We start from the raw sequence: 20414 nt of genomic DNA on the forward strand, positions 1-20414 counted from the left end.
GCTTATATAGCCTCTAGCCCACGGCTTTCGTCTCTGTTTTCTCTCCGCTCACACGTTTTTTCTTGCTCGTCAACTTCAAAGATGCCTTTATTCGAAGAAAGCTAGCGAATGGAGCTTTGCCACGTATGTCTACAGTGTACTACTTAACTGGCAGGTGTCGGTAGCCAAATGGTGAGCGTACACGTGTTGTTTCTGTATTCGCTGTCAGTTTGTTTGACTATTTCGTGGTGCTCTGGTAATCAACTTTGGAATTTAATGCGTTTTTGTCCTTTACTGAAACCCCACGCTCTTGCCTTAATTTAATTTAATTTAAAAAATATATATATATATTCTGGGTACTGATTCTGTGCTCCAGGGAGTAGGATACGGAGATACGTGATTTTGTTTTTGTTTTTGTTTTTGTTGGTGCACTGTGATGTCTGACAAATAACAAAAACAAAGAAACAAATATAAAAGCGTCGCTAGTGGCGGAGACGCAGCATTGCGTATGATGTTGCTTCCACCTATGGTAATATTTAATCACATGCATCGATCACTCTTATCCATACCAACTCCTGATTATTAATTACTTTTTATCTCGTAATTATTAGAAAACCAACCATTCCGATGTGCTGAGCCGGATTATTTATTACATGTAGACAAACAGAGCAGTTGCCGAGAAAATGAGCTTGCTTTGTGGGCTCGGGTTCCGCTGGAAGCCACGTAATTTTAACCTTTTATTTTAAATTCAATAATGGGATCTTACATCTCATTTTTTATTTTAATTATATCATTTAAATATTATGGTAAAATTCACTTAACCCCCTCAAATTATCACTCTAATAACAATCTACTCCACAAACTATCAATTACGATAATTTACCCTCAAAACTACCAAAACAATGACAATGTACTCCCAATGCTAGCAAAATGACGAAATTATCTATATAGAATTTTCAATAAGATGAAAATGCCTTTCAAAATTTGAAAAAAAAAATTAAATTTTAGTATTTTTATTTTTATTTTAGTAAGGATAATTTTGTCATTTTGTTAAAATTGATGGTACATTGTTATTGTTTTAGTAGTTTAGAAAGTAAATTATTGTAATTAATAATTTGGAGATAGATTATCATTGGAGTAGTAGTCTGATGGAGTTAAGCGGATTTTATAATATTAAATGATATAATTAAAACAAAGAATGAGATGTAAGATACTAAGATCCAAGTGGTTTATAAAAAAGTGAGTAATTAATATAAAGAAAATTAGGTGAATGTGCCAAGTTGGAGACTTAACTATGGTTAACATTAAGACTGACCATGGTTAAGTGTTTGAGTGAATAATGGTTTGGTTTGGGTGGTAATCATGTGAGGGGTGACGACAGTATGCGAGAGTGAGAAGCAATCGTAAATTGCGGCGCCGGGCTCACAGAATTTTAGAGGGAAAGGAAGAGATAGAGAGATAAGCGTTGGAGGAAGAAAAGGAGCTTGGATTCTATTGGCCAATTTAGATTCATCACGCATTTCTATGACCTCAACCCCCACCCCTGGTTACTTAACCATAGTTAATGTCGGCGGAAAATAATCCCTCAAATGTACCAAAATTCAGTTTTCCTTGGTTTAATCGGTTTTAGTTATGGTCTGTTTGGTTTTTCTCTTCTTGTTTTTTGCCTATTCAATACGGGGAAGTAAGAAATAGAGAATTATATAAATATAAAAGATAAAAGGGATAGTGTCATCTTAATAATAGTTAAGAATTGATCATATAAATGACTCAGCTCATAAAAAAATTGATAACGCCAAATATGGTGGGTTGTTTGACGCCTTCTTTTGGGGTGCTCATAGTTTTAGAAATTTATTTGTTTATTTATTTTCAAAAGTCATTTTCAATGCACTGATCTCTCTTATAGTTTGGTTCTCTTGTGCCAAAAAAAAAAAAAAAAAATTGGCTTGCAATATGTTGGGTCTATGTAATTATGTCTCTTTTTTCTCATTTCATTTATCATTCTAGATTAAAAAAAAAAAAAAAAAAAATTAGATGATCTCAACAACTAGTCTTGAATTGTCAACATCATTAGTGATTTCACTAGTGATTTTGTGTGAATCACTAGTGAAGCATTTATTCCTAGTGATTTTGTGTGAATCACTAGTGATTTTGGTGATATAGTAAAGCATTTATTCCTTTTTATGCAACTAGTAGTGATGAGAGCTCATGACCACAAGGGAGGAGACCCGGAAGGTTCCAAGACAAATCTTATCTTTGAAGTAAAGAAAACGAAAGGAGCACTTTAGAATTAGTTTCAAAATCTAAAGATTTTTTTTTTTTTTTTGGACATGTCCGTACAAGATGAGAGAGAGGAATTTGAACTAGTAACCTCCGCTTCATTAGGCGTGATCCCATTCGATTGAGCTATTTATTGGAGACTCAAAATCTAAAGATTGATTCATACGATTAAGTTAGCATTATTTGATAAAAATGTAGCATATAATATTATTATTTTTGATATCAATTACCTAAAAAATCAAAATTAAAAAAAAAATTAAAAAAAAAATAAAGAAGTGCGATAAAAAAAACATTTCTCTTTATTTTTATTTTATTTTTTTTTTTTTTTGGGGGGGTCGGATTTGATAGTGCCAAAAGGTTGGGACTTTAGAGATTGTAGGGGATAGGGGTTAGATTAACCATGGTTAGCTATTTTAGGTCAAAACGTTGAGAAAATGAAAAAGAATGTGCAAGCAAGTGTGGCACCAAAGTTGCGTGAGAGGGAAGCTAAGGGATCAATTTGCTGCGATGTGGGACCTACGCAAATTAAAAAAGTGGGCCTACGGGGGACCTACTTTGCGGCGCTCACACGTCGTTTCATACGTGGACATCACTTAGAAGCTACGCATAACGCCTTTCCTACGCCCTACTCTGCTGGTTGCTGCTATATGACCTGTCCATGACAAAGCTAACTCATCACTAGGGTTAGATTCATGCATAAGATTAAAATATAAAAAATATAAAAAATATAAAAAATCACTCCAGCCTATTCTGAATTTTTTTTAATTTTTTTGTCATTTTTTTTAATGCAAAATGTTTATGTTAAGATACATTGCAAATTAATTGAGGAGAATGAATCTAGCTTTCCTTCTCTTTTTGTAAGGTAATTATTATATATAAAAAAAAAAGTAACGTTATTTAGTAGTAAATTACTATACGACTGACGTATAATTTGATGATGTGATAGTAAAAATTAGTATTTATAATAATAAAAAAAATTAATTTTCACAAACACGTCATCTAATTATATAACAGTAGTATAGCAATATGAAAAAAATGTTTAAGAATGTGGCTGTTTATATGGTAGTTAATCATTACCTTAGTAGTTAATTAACTGATAAAATTGTTTAGTGGATCATGAATCATGACTTTAATACAAAAAGTGTAGGCTATAAATCTCCATTAAGTAACCTAGCTAGGTAGGTGACTCCCGCTTTACGTGGGTGTTTTGTTATTTTGTTGAGATATGGAATCCGTGTTAGTTTCCAACCCTTTTTGAGATAGCTTTATTTATTGTATATTCTCTAAACTCACTGTCTAAACTAACAGTAAATTAGATGAATGGAGAGCAAATTATAAATTAATCTGTTAGTTTTGATATATTAATATAATTTCCATCACCCATTAACCCAATACTTTGTTAAGAAAACATTATAGGTCACTCGTGGTTTTAGATAGATAGCTGTAATATTTAATACTTAATCTAATTTGATAACATTTCATTTGTTTATTTCTTTTCTCTTTCGTTTATAACTAAATTGATGCTGATCATCTTGTCAATACCTCGCATACATAGAGATGAGGCTCGCATCATATATATATATATATATAACATGAATTTTGTTTTCACACTTTGAACTTGATCAATCTCGTTGAGTAGAATCACACGTTAGAAAAGTAAGTTAAAAATTGAGTTGACAGGTGACAGCAAAAGAAGAAAAAACAAAAGTGGAGAGGAAAAATCTGAGCATGCATGTGTTCCACTTGTACCTTGCAACAAAAAACAAGACGAAAAAAACACAAATTATATATATATATATATACATAGCCTTGATTGACGTGGAAATGAGTTTGAGATGACAAAGGTAACATCTAGTGAGGGGGCCTTCCTTGTTCCTGGTTTTTATTCTCTGCATATTTCAAACATCGATGCTGCATCCACATACAATGAAGCTCTTTCAACTCGACGACTCGTCTTCTTCTTCACGTTGTTTTTGGTACAAGTGTAATGAAGCTGGGGCACACATGAGACAATAATTATAAATTAAAACAACTAATTTTGGCTCGAATTCCTTCATGCACGGGGTGTTGTGTTGTGTTATTGAGGACACATCACGTGGCTTCTGGCTTCCTCATGTGGTTAGCTTGGAGTTTACAAAAATCACGTGCTTTCACTTTCACATTCCAATGCCTGTCTTCCTTTACGATCTCTCTCTTTTTATCTATTTTCTATTTTCTATTTACGGTGTGACTTTCTTTCTTCATTAGGTTTTCTTTTCCTTTGGTTGCTTGACATTGAATAGTTGCATGAAATGTAGCAAGATTTGATTGATGTAGAAAAAAATAATAATAATGTTTTATATAAAAAAAAATATGTTAAAAGTTGATTTTGAGATAAATAGTATCAGGCCATTTTTTTACCTTTGGCAAACAGGCCCTAGGAGAGGGAGAGGTAGAGGGTGTTTGACTGGTTTTGTCATAAGACCATCTAATTAGCCATATTCATGTGCATAATTAGTTAAGATGTCTTAATTTTGTCAACCGATTTTATTTTGCTTTAAAAATAAAAAAAAGAACCAATAACAAAAAAGAGACAGAAAAGCAAGAAAACTATTACATCAACTATCAACATCATGTTGCGTATATGAGTAATGCTAAATGGAAGACCATGTTCTCCTTACATCCTCTCAAAATTGATATAACTTTTAAAATTATCTTTCAATTATCATTCAATTAAAATTCAATAGTGATTTGATTAAAATTTATTCAGTTGAAGTTAGATTGGATCGACAACAATGAAAGAGTGAACCAACACTGTCTTATAGATTCAACTTGCACTTGTGCTCTTGTTGTTAGTTGTTTTAAGAGTTGAATGCCAGAACTTTCCTCATAAAGCCAGCCCAAAAATGAGCTTTTGTTAAAGAGAAATACTATATGTACTTTTAAGTGCTTACTCATTGATGTGACGGTGAAAATCATCATTGATATATCATATACAAATTTAACTTGTCTAAAATTTAGTGGTTGATTTTCACTGCTACATCAGAAAATAAGCACTTACAAGTACATGCAACATTTTTCTTTGTAAGAACTTGTTACAAAACAGTACTAGTTGGAAAATTCATGTCTCGTAAAGTAAGAATTCGATATGAGTAATACTACATTTTACACTCATTTGTCACACTTATATCACATCAGCTAACATAACGTGTTTTAAACGATTTACTCGGCATGACATGAGTGGTAAATATGTGTATAAAATAATATTATTCTATGATTAATCATTGTACTGCCTTAGTTTGTAATCAAAGTTTGATTTCTCCTAATCTTAGAAGCCACCTATTGTCTTCCTAAGCTTCAACTTCAAGTAAATAAATAAATATTATATTAAATGGGTTCCCCATTAACTATAGTGATAAGGTGGGAACTTTGGTCACCAAGCTCTTAGTTATACATGGAGGCTTATCCTCATCTAGTTTTTTTTATTGTTAGGTCAGAAGAAGGGAATATTTTTTAATTTGTCAAACACATTATTGAGAATTTAAATAGCAGCCATCCGCTCAATCAATCATGCATTGAAATATCATTCTATAGGCCATAATCTCTCAGCCATTTTCTGGCCACAAATTAAAAAATATATATGTATATCAAAAAAAAAATAATGCATGAGTTATCTAATTAAGCAAAGCAGTTGACCTTGAGACTTGTCAACTCTAAGCACCACAGATAATGGTTGGAGTCGTTGAACAAGCAATAATGATGATTCTCAAGTAAACTATTTTATTTCAAAATTGTTCAATTATTATGTTTAATTCTCTTAAAAAAAATTGATACGTGGCGGATGGTAATGTACATGCCGGCATGTGCGATTTGAATGCGATAACATATAAAAATAGATAAGAATTTAGTCGTTTTCATGGGAAAATAAATAAATATATTTTGAGAGAGCAAAGGGCAATTATCAGAACTTATAGTGACACAACTGGGGTTGGCCAATAGCGGTCTAAGTGGGTTTAGAATCTGATGTTTATGGTGGAGAAAAAGTCTACTTTTGTTGTTAAAATATCAAATGCGAAAGGACAAAAAGGAAAGGCAACTTGACAAGGTTTTCTTTAAAACCGACCCCTCAAAACATAATTTAAAAGCAAAGCATCATTGTATAACATATGTTTTCCATGATTTTGTTTAAAAACACGTATTCGGCCCACAAAATTGTTGTTTTTAAAACAAATTTAGGTAAATTTGCCACTGTTGTTTTTAAAACAAATTTAGGTAAATTTGCCATTAAAGAGTGAGGGACTCGACCTTGTAACGTAATGTTTCTGCTCTGATACTAATCATAACGAATTTTAAATAGAACTCAACCTTATAATCCTGATTTGTAAGAAAATGGTATTCAATAACATATATACACATAGCTAAAATTACACATTTGCACTTAATCAATGTGTAACACTTGAAATCATAACATAATTTTTTTTTTTGTGTTTTCTAAGAATTACTTGAGATCAAATGTGTAGTCCACAATTAGTGTTTTGGCTTTAATGAGAAGTTCATCAACTCAACACACATTAAAAAATTACAAAAAAAAAAAAAAAAATGTCCATAAATATTGGTTATTAATCAAACCTTGAATTCTAAACATACATTCAAAAAAACATATTTGAGCTGTGTCAGTCAAGAGTATGTTTTTTTCTTGGTCGGGCTCACTCAATTTCAACCACAAAGGAATCTGCCCATTAGAGCCACTAAGCCCATATGCCCCTCACGCAAGTGAAAAGCAATGCAATTTTCCCTGCTGCCTCCTCTTTGGGCAGGATTTAGGTGATGGCAAGTTGGCAACTCATCCAGTAGCTTACTATAAAGCTCACAACAGCCATGCCTTCATAAGAGAAGTGTGCCCTTCTCACCAAGACATGGCCTCACAGATTCATAGATTCATGCTAAGGAACTCTGGCACTTTCAAGTAAATATGGAAATAGTTCAACATCAACCTTAAACACTAGGGAAAAAGACAATCAAGGTCGTGAGAACTTTTGTACACCAATCTGATAGTGTTTCAGACTAGGTTCCAATGGCTTGTAATGGTGAGAACTGTCCACTAAAGAGGACTAAATTTATGCTCTAAGAACCAAGAAAAAAAGTATGTCAATAAAGGGAAAGGAAAAAAAATAATAATAAAGACAATCTCACAATTGCTAAGCTGGTGAAATAATCATTCAATTTCAGCCATAGCTCAACCTAATGAAGATACTAAACCAGTTAAAGAGACAGACAGCATTAACAAACAAAATGGTTTACTGTATATGAAAAGGAAAATTTTCATTTCTTGTGCAGGAAGGTTTTTGTTCTGGCATGATAATCATGAAAACAAGATATAATGGGTATTTTACAGATTCTATAAGGTAAGAACTCGAAGTTCTCTAAAACCCCAGGACCACACATGGGCACATGCATCTGCATGCTAATACACGACAAACTACCAAATAAGTGTGACTACACATTCTTACAATCACCAGAACACTAATGTTTGTCTGAAGTCTTTCCATTGATCATCTCCAGATCCGTCTTACAGTTCTCTCTCAAGTCTTTTAGCTTGACAAAGTTAGCTTGCTGTCAAGAAAAGTTAAAACATATTCAGCACATTTGCATTTGTAAAAGAAAAACAAAATTTTATGATTGGGTGATCTTGAGACTTAGCCCGGTTACTAGGAGCCAGTAATGCTCGCAATGAAGCATTGGTCAAAGTACTGACTCATAATTTACAGCAGTGACATGATAGCTGGTTTTGACCAAAGCCTTATGGCCAGCAAGCTATTAAGATAATTCACATAAAAAAGTGACCAGAGGCATGCAAGTCTCCATAATGATAAGTGGATTTTGATATATATATATATATTACTTATAGAAAATGATTTCATATAGATTTGAACCTAGGCCAGAGGAACAAAAGTTGCACTCACAAGCTGGTTGCTTTCACGGGCAAGGATATCCTCCATATGAATAAAGAGTGACCTCCAGTGACCCGTGAGATCAGATTCTGACTTTGATAATTTGTTGAAATTTCCTTGGTCCTGAACATTAGTCCCCTTTCCCTTGCAATTTTGTTCAATCAAGATGCTTGTTTCTTTCTGACTCTTCTTCAATACTAGGGACCATAAAATAATTAAAGCATTGCCAATAAAGGATATCAAAATAAGAGAGAAAACAGAACAGAACATGTATTGATTCGAGATACATAAGTCTATCAGATGTTGCAAACAAACTTACCAGCTATTCGACCCCTTATATCCTGGTAATGGAGGTCCGACCAAATATAAGCAGCTGCATCAAATTACAAAAGAGGCATATTCATTTTAGACCAATATTAAGAATACAAAATTAAATTCCATAATCACAATCAAACAAGCAAATGGCAACCATTCTAATTAAGTCAAAGAAGGGTTGTATTTCCCCAGTTGGGTGGTTACCTTTCAAGCAAAATGGACAAGAGCAGCCTTTGAGGAATTCAGCACCAGCATTTATGTTATCAGAACTATCACTCTTAAGTCCTGTGCATCTTTCCAGTTCATGGAACTTAGAACTCTGTGACTTAGGTAATCTTGACCGCTCAATAGACCCGTAATTGCTCGAGGCCAATTTACCAACACCAACATCATTTTCATTGTCCTTGCAAACACGCGTGACTAATCCTTCGGGTATGGATTTGCTTTGTGTAACACCAGAAGTGAGTCTTCCTTCCTCATCTTGACACTTCCCTCCAACCTCACAACAATCCTCCTGGGAGGGTCCAGAGCATGCGGGCATCGAAACACTAGACATGCAACTATCCCCTGTTGCATCACCAACCTCCACAACACTTTGTTGTACTGTGTCACCTTTAAAAAGTTGGACAATGTCGTCAAGAAAAGTTGATGCCTCCTTACTTTCATCAGGTAAATTCGCAACAACAGATGTAATATTCGCCCGTGAAGTACCAACCTTACTGCTAGTAAAAGACAACTCCTTTTCACCATCATCTACTCCAAACTTGATTTCACTTTCCTCTTTGGCTAAATTCCCAACTCCTAAACACACTTGCTTTGCAGACTGTGAATCCCCATCTTCACCAGCCACATTTTTTCCATACCCATGTGCAGATTTAAGCCCTAGATCACCCGAAACAGCTGAGAACTCTCTTTTCCGATTACTCACATCCGCTAGAGCCGGACGGGTTTTTGCAAACCCATCTGTAACATTATGTCTACTCATCGTGAAACTCACTTGCAGGCAACAGATCTCAACCTCTATACCTCAAAACCCCAAATTTACTACACAACATTAGCACAAAACCAGAAACACAGCATCATTATTCAAATTCAACAAAAAAATTCACAAACCCAGTAGCATAAAATTACATATCATATCACATTTAACCCTAGCAAAAACATAACTCAAATTCAAAAAAAAAAAAATAATAATAATAATAATAATAATAATAATAATAAAAAGAAGAAGAAGAAAAAAAGCAAGATCTTGATAATGTGAAAACAGACAAGAAAAAAGAGAGAAACAGAAAATTAAAGGGTGGAGAGATACAGATACTGACCTGGAGGAGATGGACGCGACTTGGGAAAGCTTTGAAATGCTTGTTTGGGGCTTGAGAGGTGAAGTGAGATCGGAGGGAACGCGCGTTTTAATACTCTTTTTGTTTTTCGTCGAAGCGGGAATTATTTTCGGATCCGGTACCACGTTTCATGTTTGAATGTGGATCATTGAAAGAGAGCACGTGTCTCCACGTGGAATTTGCTTCTTCTTTTTTTCTTTTTCTTATTTCTTCACTTATTACATTTTCTCTTAAAAATTATAGAGGATCTTGATTTTTATTTATTAATGAGTATATAATTAACGTTTTAAATGTTTCACGGCTATTTTATTATCTCATTATGATACTGACATTAATGATGAAAATTAAATGTTGTATAATGGAATATCATTTATTATTTTGTCATTCATATAAAAAGAGTAAAAAAGCAAAAAAAAAAAAAAAAATTGAAAGTATATTTGGCAGAAAACCTTTTACATAACTATTATTGTCCTCAAACTAACATTGTCTCAAGAGAAATTGATAGTATTTCGTTAGTGTTTTTTAGATGGGTCAAATTGTCATTTTAATTTTTTGGACAATTTTACTCTTCCAAATTACACACACTCATCATTTTTTGTCTCAAAAACATTGTTCCACTAAAAGTTATAAGGATTGAGTTGTCTAAGAGCATTCTCAGCAGACTCCCTATAAGGAGGTCTGTTCCCTATGTTTAGGGAATATGTCCAAAAAATCACAAAAAACATCCTACAGCAGATTCCCTATATGGTTCCTTAAACCATCGGCTGCTACAGTTGAACCCAATGTTTTGGGTTCAACTGTAGCAATCCATATGATTATTATATTGATAAAACTGACGCTCTCTCTCCTCTCTCCTCTCTCCTCTCTTCGTCTTCCCCTTCTTTCCCCAGCATTTTCTTTTCTTCTTCTCCGTTCAAGCAAACGCAGAAGGAGAAGAGAGGCCTTCCCTGACCCACTTTGCAAGCTTAATCTCAAAAGACCTCTGATTTTGTCAAATCATTTCCAATGGCCAGCAACAACATCAAAGAAGGTGGAGGATTTCTTGAGGTTTCAGAGGAGAAGAGAAGGAATGAACATGGTGAATCAGAGGAGAAATTGCAAATCGCAAATCAGAGACTGAAACCATCAAATTTTACTGCTTCAATTTCGGTCTGAGAGACGATCTGAACCCCATCCTTGTTCACGATCAGATTTCCATCCATAAACGTACCGCTCCGAGTCCTCAAACTTGACGCAAATCGGAGAAGAAATCGCAGATCGGAGAAGAATTCGGAAAAGAAATCGTAGACGCAAATCGAAGAAGAAATAGAAGCCACAACTTGAACCATTTGAGAAGAAAAGGGCAAAATCACAGAGAAGAAGAAATGGGTACTGTCGGAAGAAAGAAGAAGAAAATATGAGGGAGAGAGAGAAAGTATAAATTATAGGAATAAAATATAAAAAAAGTAAAATAAAAAAATAATATTTTAATGGTATAGGGAAACATTTAAGGAAGCTATTGGGGTGTAAATTGACATAGGGAAACAAAAAGTAGTTTGAATCTTTAAATTTAAGGAATATGACCGGGTAGCTGCTAGGAATGCTCTAACCTCTTTAGTTCACTCAGTGTCTTGTGTTGTTATTGCTGTAAAATTAACAATTTTATAAGTGAAAATGCAAATTCGTGGTTCAGTACATAAAAGTCCAAACAAACTGGTGTGTGATGTGAGCCCTCTCTGTTTCGATAAAATAATCTACATTATCATAAAAACACATTAAGCAATATGAATTCAACTCCAATTTTATCCATAATTCTCCTCCTATATCCAACACTTCTCTCCCCCTTTTTGTCACGAATGACAAAGGGACACAAAAACATAGAAAAATGCTACATGCCAAAATGCATACATATGGAATGATTAATGCATATAATATGAAACGAGTGGAATGCAATCCCAAGAACCATGAAACATATGGAAGATGATGAAAGATGCAAGCCAAGATACATTTGTGAAAATCATGAAATTGAATTCAAACCTTTTTATTCACAATATGTACCAAATGAATAAACATAATCATTTGATGAATTAAACAACACACGAACACAATGGACTTGAAAATTTGAATTCTTTAAACCATGAAATGTGTCGTGTGTGTGACATGTTTCACAACCAAGTTTAAGACATTAAATTCGTGAAAGGGTAATGTTTTGACATGAAACTTCACATGTGAACTAAGGTTTTTAGCAACTTAAACAACAATTAGGAAACAACTCTTATGAGATTTATCTGCTCAACTAAAGTTCGAGTTAACTATCTACTAGAACATGTAAATTCTAAACTGCTTGCAAGACATGAGAACACAATCTTGAAGATGTCGTGTTCATGGATAAGGTTGTCAATTGTTTAGTTAAAGAGGGGGCTGTCAAGGAATGGGAGCAGAGTCGTATTATAAAATACACCAGCTTGATTGGATAGACTCAGAAAAGCTGATCCAAAAAAGAAGCTTCCGACAACCTTGAAAGGCGCGCCAAAAAAGAAAATTAACTGCCAAGATCCTGACCAATAGAGCCGTGACACGTAATCGCTAGTCTATATGAAGAACAGGGAAAGAGAAACCCGTACTCAATCCTCCATTCCGATTTCCCACAAGACCAACAACCATTTCTCTCAACTCAACCAAAATGGAACCCACGGATCTAAATTCGAATCGGACGGACGATGACGAATCTCATCCAACGGCCCGGAGAATCCAACGGCTCTCCTTGCATCTCACTCCAGTGCCGCGCCCGCTCGACCGAACCCACCCGGAGCTCCAGGCGCTGACGTGTGCCTCCAGGGCGGCGAAGCTGGAGGTGGACACCAAATCCTTGATAGTTTGCATGAGAGGGAAGCACAGGGATGTCCAGGAAAAGGTGTTCGAGTTCTTCAATTCTCGGCCGGAGCTTCAGACCCCGGTGGAGATCTCCAAGGACGACCACCGCGAGCTCTGCATGAGGCAGCTTGTTGCGCTGGTTAGGGAGGCCGGGATTAAGCCCTTCAGGTACGTGGCTGAGGACCCGGCTAAGTACTTTGCCATCTTAGAGGCCGTGGGAAGCGTGGATATGTCGCTTGGGATCAAGATGGGGGTACAGTACAGGTGATTATTGCTCTCTCGTCGCTTTCGGTGTGTTTTCTCTCCTGGATTTTGGATTTTTTACTGTTTTGTGAATTTGGTTGGGATTTAGGACTTTTTCTACATGGGTTTGGTGTAGTTTGGTGAGTTAATTACCATGCTTTTTGTCTTTACTAGTTTGGTGGCTTCTCTTGTCTTACATGGGGCATTTTACGCTTTTAAGATATCTCAATTACTTGTAAAAAAAACAAAAGAATTCATAAATGTATATAAAAGTTACATGTCATAAGTCATAAAGCTATCTAATAAAAGAGTATAAGAGTAGAAATATGTGACATGAAAGGTGAGAAACTATATATTTGACAGGGCTAGAGTATCTAAAGTAATATTTTTGTAAGCGTTTTAAAAAAGGTTTGGGTTGCCGAAGACCCCTCAAGGTTAGTTCTAGGTCCGCCCCTGGTTGGAATGATATTGTTTGAGCTGATATTGGATATTTTGGATAGAGAAGCACCTAAATTGGCTTAAAGAGAGTGGATTACAATGAGATTTTCATCTTGAATACATATGGTGTGCAAACAAGTTTAAGGGACTGAACAATGCCATATCCAATATGTAAGTCTTATAAAAGCTTATTTTCCCTATTTTAACTGCACAAGGAAAACATCATTGGCTGTCATTATCGTGAAGGGTACATGAATCTAGCATACTGTATGCACTGTCCAAGATAAGAATCTGTTAACCCTGTTACTTTATGAGGCATTTCTAGTTGGATAAATTGGATGTCCTTAAAAATCAGCAGGCTAATAGATATTCATGATCAACTTCCTTTCATAGTACTATCACCAGGGAATTGTTCAAATTTGAACTGATGACACTCTGTACATGAAAAAAAGAAGAAAATAGAAAAAATTTATGGGGTGGCTTGAAGCTCGTATGTTAAAAGTTTTAGATCGATTCTAAAGTGGTTGCATACCTTGAAATTACTGGCTAGAGACCTCACCTTGGTTTCTATAGTGGGTAATACTCTACCTACTAACTTTATCTTTGTAGTGTTTAGCCTTTCTCTTCTTTTTAGCACCATAAAACATTCCTGAATTACCGCTTCTAATTGACATTATCATTGCTATTCCTTGCATTCAATTAATTAATGCTTGATGGTCCTATTATTGCTTGTTGTACTTATTTTCTTTTTTCCTTATAATGTGTCTGATCCTGTGTCTTTCTTTACCTTTGAGCCATCCATCTCAAGCCTCTATTACTTGTCCCTCTGTATTTCTTCTCATCATTTCGATCCTGAGCTTAGATGCATATATGTGTATACTTTGGCATGCCTCTTTTTTATCCTGTGTGCAAGATATTCACATATCCTTATCTAAGTGATGATGTATTTCTAGCCATCGATTTAACAATCGACCTACCTTAGTTGTATCAAAGTTCTTTGTGCTTATTATACGGCGATGAAGTGAATGTCAACCCTTAGGGTCTAAACATCTCTGCACATTCCCTAGATTGCTGATACTCAACTTCAATCTTAAGAAATCTCATCTGCCAGGTATCTTTAGTTTGGGATGTCTAACCATCAAATATGCTCATACTGGCAATAGTTTCTAAATTTGTGTCCCCAGGCGTGGAACTAGAATTTTAGGTGTGGGGGCAAACTTTTTAAAAAAAAAAAGAAAAGAAAAAAGAAAAAACCAGACGGGTAAAAATTTGATTTTAAAAGAATTAAGGGGTATTTAAAAAAAATGGGGGAACATACCCCCCAAGCCTCTCAGTAGTTCCGCCTGTGTGTGCCCTTAATCAATGTCACCATATTTGCCTAATAGTGCATTCCACAAATTTGACTCTGGTTTTGTCGTTGCTTCCTTTATATTGAAGTATTACCATTTCTCGTAAATTTTAAATTTCAACTTCTCTCCAAATTGAGAATGAAGAGTATGACCTTTGTAGTTGATTACTTCTGGTGAGAATCGACACTGGCTCTATGAAATTTTAGTTTGTTGCCATGATTTCTTCTGCACACAGATTAAATCTTGTGATTAATAGGTAGATTGACAATAACTCAGTTTTTTACATCATTTTGGATACTATATACGTGTAGATTAATATTTCTAAGGATTGTTGCCTAGCATTCGATATCTCATTGAACAACATTGCCAAAAAAGCTATGCTTAAGATATTTACTAATACCATTCGCATGTAAAGAAAATTCTATATATATATATATATATATATATATATATATTCCTTTTGTGAGTTTGTGATTTTAGGAAAAGTTTTTGAGCTTTTTTTTGACAAACTTGATATGGCCACTCAATATGTCTATGAAATAATTTTTTTAAAGATTTAATATTCAAGTCTAATTTTTCTAATTTGACCCAATAGTTTTGTATATAGTCATTGTACAACTTAAAAGTAAGATTGATATTGAGGCAGGTTCCTTATCTGCTACACAAAAAAGATCAGTGTTAGAAATTTTACCATCTGCAAATGTCCCCTCTGTTGTGTTCATTGATTCTCATTTTGGACCATGCCCAATTCTTTAAGCTTCATATGGTTAAAATGCTACCAGCATCATATTACTCTCTCTCTCTCTCTCTCTTGGGTGTACAAGTCTTTTTCACAACAATGGACTTTCCTAACTCATACGTGGTGTAGAGATTCAAATGATGTAATTATGTGTTATGTACTTTAACAACAATCTTCACAGGACCAATTCTTTTCCAGTTATATTGTTTCTCGAAACATAAAAATTCTATGATGATCTCTCTCTCTCACTTTGTGGCAACATTTCCAATATTTAGCCACATTATCTTCATAATATATGTATTACAGTATGTGTTGACTTTTTATACTCCTGTTGCAGTCTTTGGGGAGGTACTGTGCTCAATTTAGGAACTAAGAAACACAAGGCTAAGTACTATGATGGTATTGACAATTTGGAATACCCAGGCTGTTTTGCTATGACAGAACTTCATCATGGTAAACTTTTCTTATTTGTCTTCGATTTGTTTGTTCCCTGCTTTTGTGTTTTGGTTGCTACTAAGATGAATAATGTATTGCTGTTGTGTCCTTAACATCATCCTTCTGTAGTTGTGTAATTGCTCCTTGTTTTTTGTGGAAGAATTTGTTGTATCCCAGCTCAAATCCTTAACAACAAAAAACTTTGCAGTTTTTTGCTACTTTCATGGAAGCTTAAGTTGTGAATCTAAATATTGATGTGAAATTTGAGATTCAATGCTTCTTGTTTTTGTGGAACAATTTGTTGTATTCCAGCTCAAATCTTCAACAAAAAGCAACTTTACAGTTTTTGCTAATTTCATGTATGGTTAAGATGTGAATCTAAATATTAATGTGAAATGTGAAGTTTAATCTCGAGTTAATTAGATTGGCTTGCAGAACTGGTGTTTTTCAACATGCATGAGGCATTTTGTCTTCAAGAGAAAGCCTGATGACTTGAATGAATGTCTCCAGTGATTTAGAATGTCCAAGTAGATATGCCTAAGATCCTGAAAATCTTTATGCAATGCAATCTAAGATTACCCTTCATTTTCACTTGATTGATATCAGAAAATGTATTCACTGTACATTTGTCTCACCATCTACCTCTTCCCTTCCCGGCGAATGGTTCTTATTGGATTCTTTTGTTCATGTGTTTCAGTGTGTTTCTATTTCTCCTAAATGTTTCTTTGGTCTATACTCTTCATCATTATGCACATTTAAACTAAACTGTCTATTTTTTGTACTTAAAAGGTTCAAATGTTCAAGGCATCCAAACAGTTGCTACATTTGATCCAATCACAGATGAGTTTATAATTGACACCCCCAATGATGGGGCCATCAAATGGTGGATTGGTAATGCTGCAGTTCATGGCAAGTTTGCCAGTGTCTTTGCTAAGCTGATGTTGCCAACTCATGACACAAAAGGAGTTTCTGACATGGGAGTGCATGCCTTCATTGTCCCAATAAGGGATTTGAAGACCCACGAAACACTTCCAGGGATTGAAATTCATGATTGTGGCCACAAAATAGGCCTGAATGGAGTGGATAATGGAGCGTTGAGATTCTGTTCGGTAAGAATTCCTCGAGATAATCTTCTTAATCGTTTTGGAGATGTCGCCCGTGATGGGAAATATACAAGTAGCCTCCCATCCATAAATAAAAGATTTGCTGCAACACTAGGGGAACTTGTAGGTGGGAGGGTGGGCCTTGCATATTCTTCAGTTAGTGTCCTCAAGGTAGCTGCTACAATTGCCATCCGATATTCTTTATTGCGCCAGCAGTTTGGGCCTCCTAAGCAACCTGAAGTCAGTATTCTTGATTACCAGTCCCAACAGCACAAGCTCATGCCAATGCTGGCTTCGACTTATGCATTCCACTTTGCCACTCTGCATTTGGTGGAGACATATTCAGAGATGAAGAAGTCTCATGATGAACAATTAGTTGGAGATGTCCACGCACTTTCGGCAGGCCTCAAGGCTTATGTGACATCTTATACAGCAAAGTCACTGAGCATCTGCAGGGAAGCTTGTGGAGGTCATGGATATGCTGCTGTGAACCGATTTGGTAGCTTAAGGAATGATCATGACATTTTTCAGACATTTGAGGGGGACAACACAGTGCTGCTACAACAGGTTGCAAACAATCCCATTCTGTTATACACTTTGCTTAAGACTGCTAAACACCAATTGTCTTAAAAGTTTAAATTGGTAGGAAAAGTGAATGTCATCATCTAATTAATATTTTAAAACTCTCTCTCACGCGTGAGTTCAGACTTTCTCTTAACAAGTAAAACCAACATATAGAATGTTTTATTAAAATGGGAGGTAAGTTACAAAATCAGGCTTCAAACTCAAAGCCAAAATGCTCTGATACGATATTAAAATATAAAAATAAGATCGAATAAAAATGCAGAAGAATAATTTGGAGAAGAGAGAAAGAAAAGAGAGGGCAGATTTTAAGCGGTTCAGCCTTAGAGGTCTACCTCCATTGTTATAATACCCAATAGGATTACATCTCTATTGAGCGACTTGATGAAATTGTATTATAATAGATCCTATTTATGGAGAACATAAGATAGGTGAGGTGTGCTAGATAACACACTACCTAACAAGGAAAATATTTATTTATTACATTAATATTTTGGTATGAGACATATATAGCAAGAGATCATGTGGTAAGTCCTCAGTTTTTTTCATCTTATAAAGCAAGAGCGTCTAAATTGATGGTGCTATTTTCAAGAGGGGAAGGGGTAGGAGTGGCTACACGATGGGTTTTTTTTTACTAGAATAGCTTTTTCCCTTCCCTATAGACCCACCCTGCCTTTCTTTGCTCCGAAGTGCAGTCAGGTGACTACACAGCACTGCTTCGAAGTGGGTTATGATGTATATGGCTCACAATAAAGTTGTGGCTACTTGGCCCCAGATTAGGTTTGCCAAGCCTGTGTGAACTCAATCTTACCATGTTTATTTTTCAACAAACCTGCCTGTAAAGTCAATTCCAGGTGATTTGCTTGATTGTTGCTCCTTTGCCATTCTGAGGCAATAAAGCCTCTGCTTCTAATGGATGAAATAATGCACAAATAGGAAACTGCTGTATGAACAGATTTTCTATGTGGAATAGGTTTTGAGAAATTTTGAAATAAATGGCATCATGGTGGTCATTCCATTTTTTTTTCACTCTCGTATAAGTATCATATAATGTTAAAATGAAAGTTAAAGTAGATGACCACATCGTACAGTTAACATATTCCAGGGCAAACTTTTTATGGCATTGCTCATAATCATACCTCATTTTCAGATTAGATTTTGGTATGGGTGTCATTTTGGGGCGTTGTTCCTCTGGATGCTAACATACATCATTATTTGGTATTGGGCTGAACACATATTCTGCATTAATTGTAAACCTTGATTCTCTCCTGCATAGAAGCTAGTTGAATCGTTCACTTGTGATGCAGGTAGCAGCTGATCTCTTGAAGCAATACAAGGAGAAGTTCCGCGGTGGAACACTTGCAGTTACATGGAACTACTTAAGAGAATCCATGAATACTTATCTGTCTCAGCCAAATCCAGTAACTGCTAGGTGGGAAAGTGAAGATCATTTGCGAGATCCTAAGTTCCAGTTGGATGCCTTCAGAGTGAGTTTTATCTTCGTTCTGTGATTTTCAAATTTGAATTATTGTATGCAATAGGATCCCTATTTTTTTTATGGTTTATATAATTTTCTTATCGCAGTACCGAACATCTCGGTTGCTTCAAAGCGTTGCTGTGAGACTAAACAAGCACTCTAAAACTCTTGGAAGCTTTGGTGCTTGGAATAGATGCTTGAATCACCTTTTGACACTTGCCGAGTCCCATATTGAATCTGTCATTCTTGCAAAGTTGATTGAAAATGTAAAGAGGTACCTTCTAATCTGAGCCTCAAATATTCTTTAATTTTTTTTTGCTTCTTGGTTATTGAGTTTTAATTTGGAGTGATTGGCAGCTGCCCTGATGCTAGTTCTCGAGCTGCTCTGAAACTTGTCTGTGATCTTTATGCCTTGGATCGAATCTGGAACGACATAGGAACCTACCGTAATGTTGACTATGTGGCACCAAACAAGGCTAAGGTATTCAAACATATAGACTAATAACTGAATGCTTGATATATTCTGCAAATGAGAAGATTTTGACCTGCGTAATTAGAAAGAGAAATTGTAACATCTTATACATGAGAAATGCTATACACATTCTCACCCCTACACTTCCACTCCCATACCCCCCGACGTGGCTTTTAAAATTTTCATTGGATCAAAATTCGATAGTAATCCATCCCAAATATAATGATGATGTTAAAAGCCATGGCAGGAAGTGTGAGTGTGAGTGAGAGTGTGTAGCATTACTCAACTCTCTCTTGAAGTACCTGAAAAAGAGGATGGACAGCATATTTTTGTTATATTGTTTGCATTTTTCATAAATAATTGACCAATGGATTTTTACTTTTGTAGGCAATCCACAAGCTCGCAGAATACTTGAGTTTCCAAGTGAGGAACATTGCAGGGGACCTTGTAGACGCATTTGATCTTCCTGATTATGTTACACGGGCCCCTATTGCCATGAAGTCAGAAGCTTACTCACAGTATACGCAATATGTGGGATTCTAATACCTAAATAAAGCAAATAGCAGCACAACATGCACATGAAGGAATTGCTAATACTGTAGTAGCAGAGAAAAGGGGATGGAGAGGATTTATTAGTGTCTTTATTCCCTTATTTAGTTACTCATAAGAAACTAAGAAAGCAAGTTGAATAGGTCAAGGGCGATGGTGCCCTTCAAACCCAGGTTGGCATTTCATGGGTTTGGAAAGAATAATATGTAGAAAGTTGAAACAGTACCTTATACACGATTGTGTGCAACATTTATCAATTACCAAATTTATTCAAAATGCAAATATTGCTTGGTCTTCTTGTATTGATAATGCTAGTAATATCATTGTGTG

General features: G+C 35.3%; 2 protein-coding genes across 2 annotated transcripts; one reads left to right on the forward strand and one right to left on the reverse strand.

Moving 5' to 3' along the window:
* Positions 1-7575: 7575 nt before the first annotated feature.
* Positions 7576-9880, reverse strand: LOC132166476 (uncharacterized). Its single transcript, XM_059577294.1, has 5 exons — positions 9827-9880; positions 8709-9548; positions 8509-8562; positions 8202-8386; positions 7576-7851 (listed from the first exon to the last, which is right to left on the reverse strand). The coding sequence occupies exons 2-5, from the start codon at positions 9487-9489 to the stop codon at positions 7762-7764; spliced, it is 1110 nt and encodes a 369-aa protein (XP_059433277.1). The 5' UTR covers positions 9490-9548; positions 9827-9880; the 3' UTR covers positions 7576-7761.
* Positions 9881-12345: 2465 nt separating this feature from the next.
* Positions 12346-20382, forward strand: LOC132166773 (acyl-coenzyme A oxidase, peroxisomal). The gene is made up of 7 exons (XM_059577657.1): positions 12346-12961; positions 15804-15919; positions 16691-17571; positions 18894-19073; positions 19171-19337; positions 19421-19544; positions 19923-20382. Exons 1-7 carry the CDS (start codon positions 12507-12509, stop codon positions 20076-20078), a joined length of 2079 nt encoding a protein of 692 aa, XP_059433640.1. The 5' UTR covers positions 12346-12506; the 3' UTR covers positions 20079-20382.
* The last annotated feature ends 32 nt before the right edge of the window (positions 20383-20414 follow it).

Source organism: Corylus avellana, chromosome ca11 (genome assembly GCF_901000735.1).
Source record: "Corylus avellana chromosome ca11, CavTom2PMs-1.0".
Taxonomy (NCBI): Eukaryota; Viridiplantae; Streptophyta; class Magnoliopsida; order Fagales; family Betulaceae; genus Corylus; species Corylus avellana.

Coding starts and splice junctions, on each gene's coding strand:
- LOC132166476 (XM_059577294.1), bottom strand. CDS start 9,489: ATGAGTAGACATAATGTTACAGATGGGTTTGCAAAAACCCGTCCGGCT. Junction 8,387..8,508: donor TATAAGGGGTCGAATAGCTG/GTAAGTTTGTTT, acceptor TATGGTCCCTAG/TATTGAAGAAGAGTCAGAAA. Junction 7,852..8,201: donor CCCGTGAAAGCAACCAGCTT/GTGAGTGCAACT, acceptor TTTTCTTGACAG/CAAGCTAACTTTGTCAAGCT.
- LOC132166773 (XM_059577657.1), top strand. CDS start 12,507: ATGGAACCCACGGATCTAAATTCGAATCGGACGGACGATGACGAATCT. Junction 12,962..15,803: donor AAGATGGGGGTACAGTACAG/GTGATTATTGCT, acceptor CTCCTGTTGCAG/TCTTTGGGGAGGTACTGTGC. Junction 15,920..16,690: donor TATGACAGAACTTCATCATG/GTAAACTTTTCT, acceptor TGTACTTAAAAG/GTTCAAATGTTCAAGGCATC.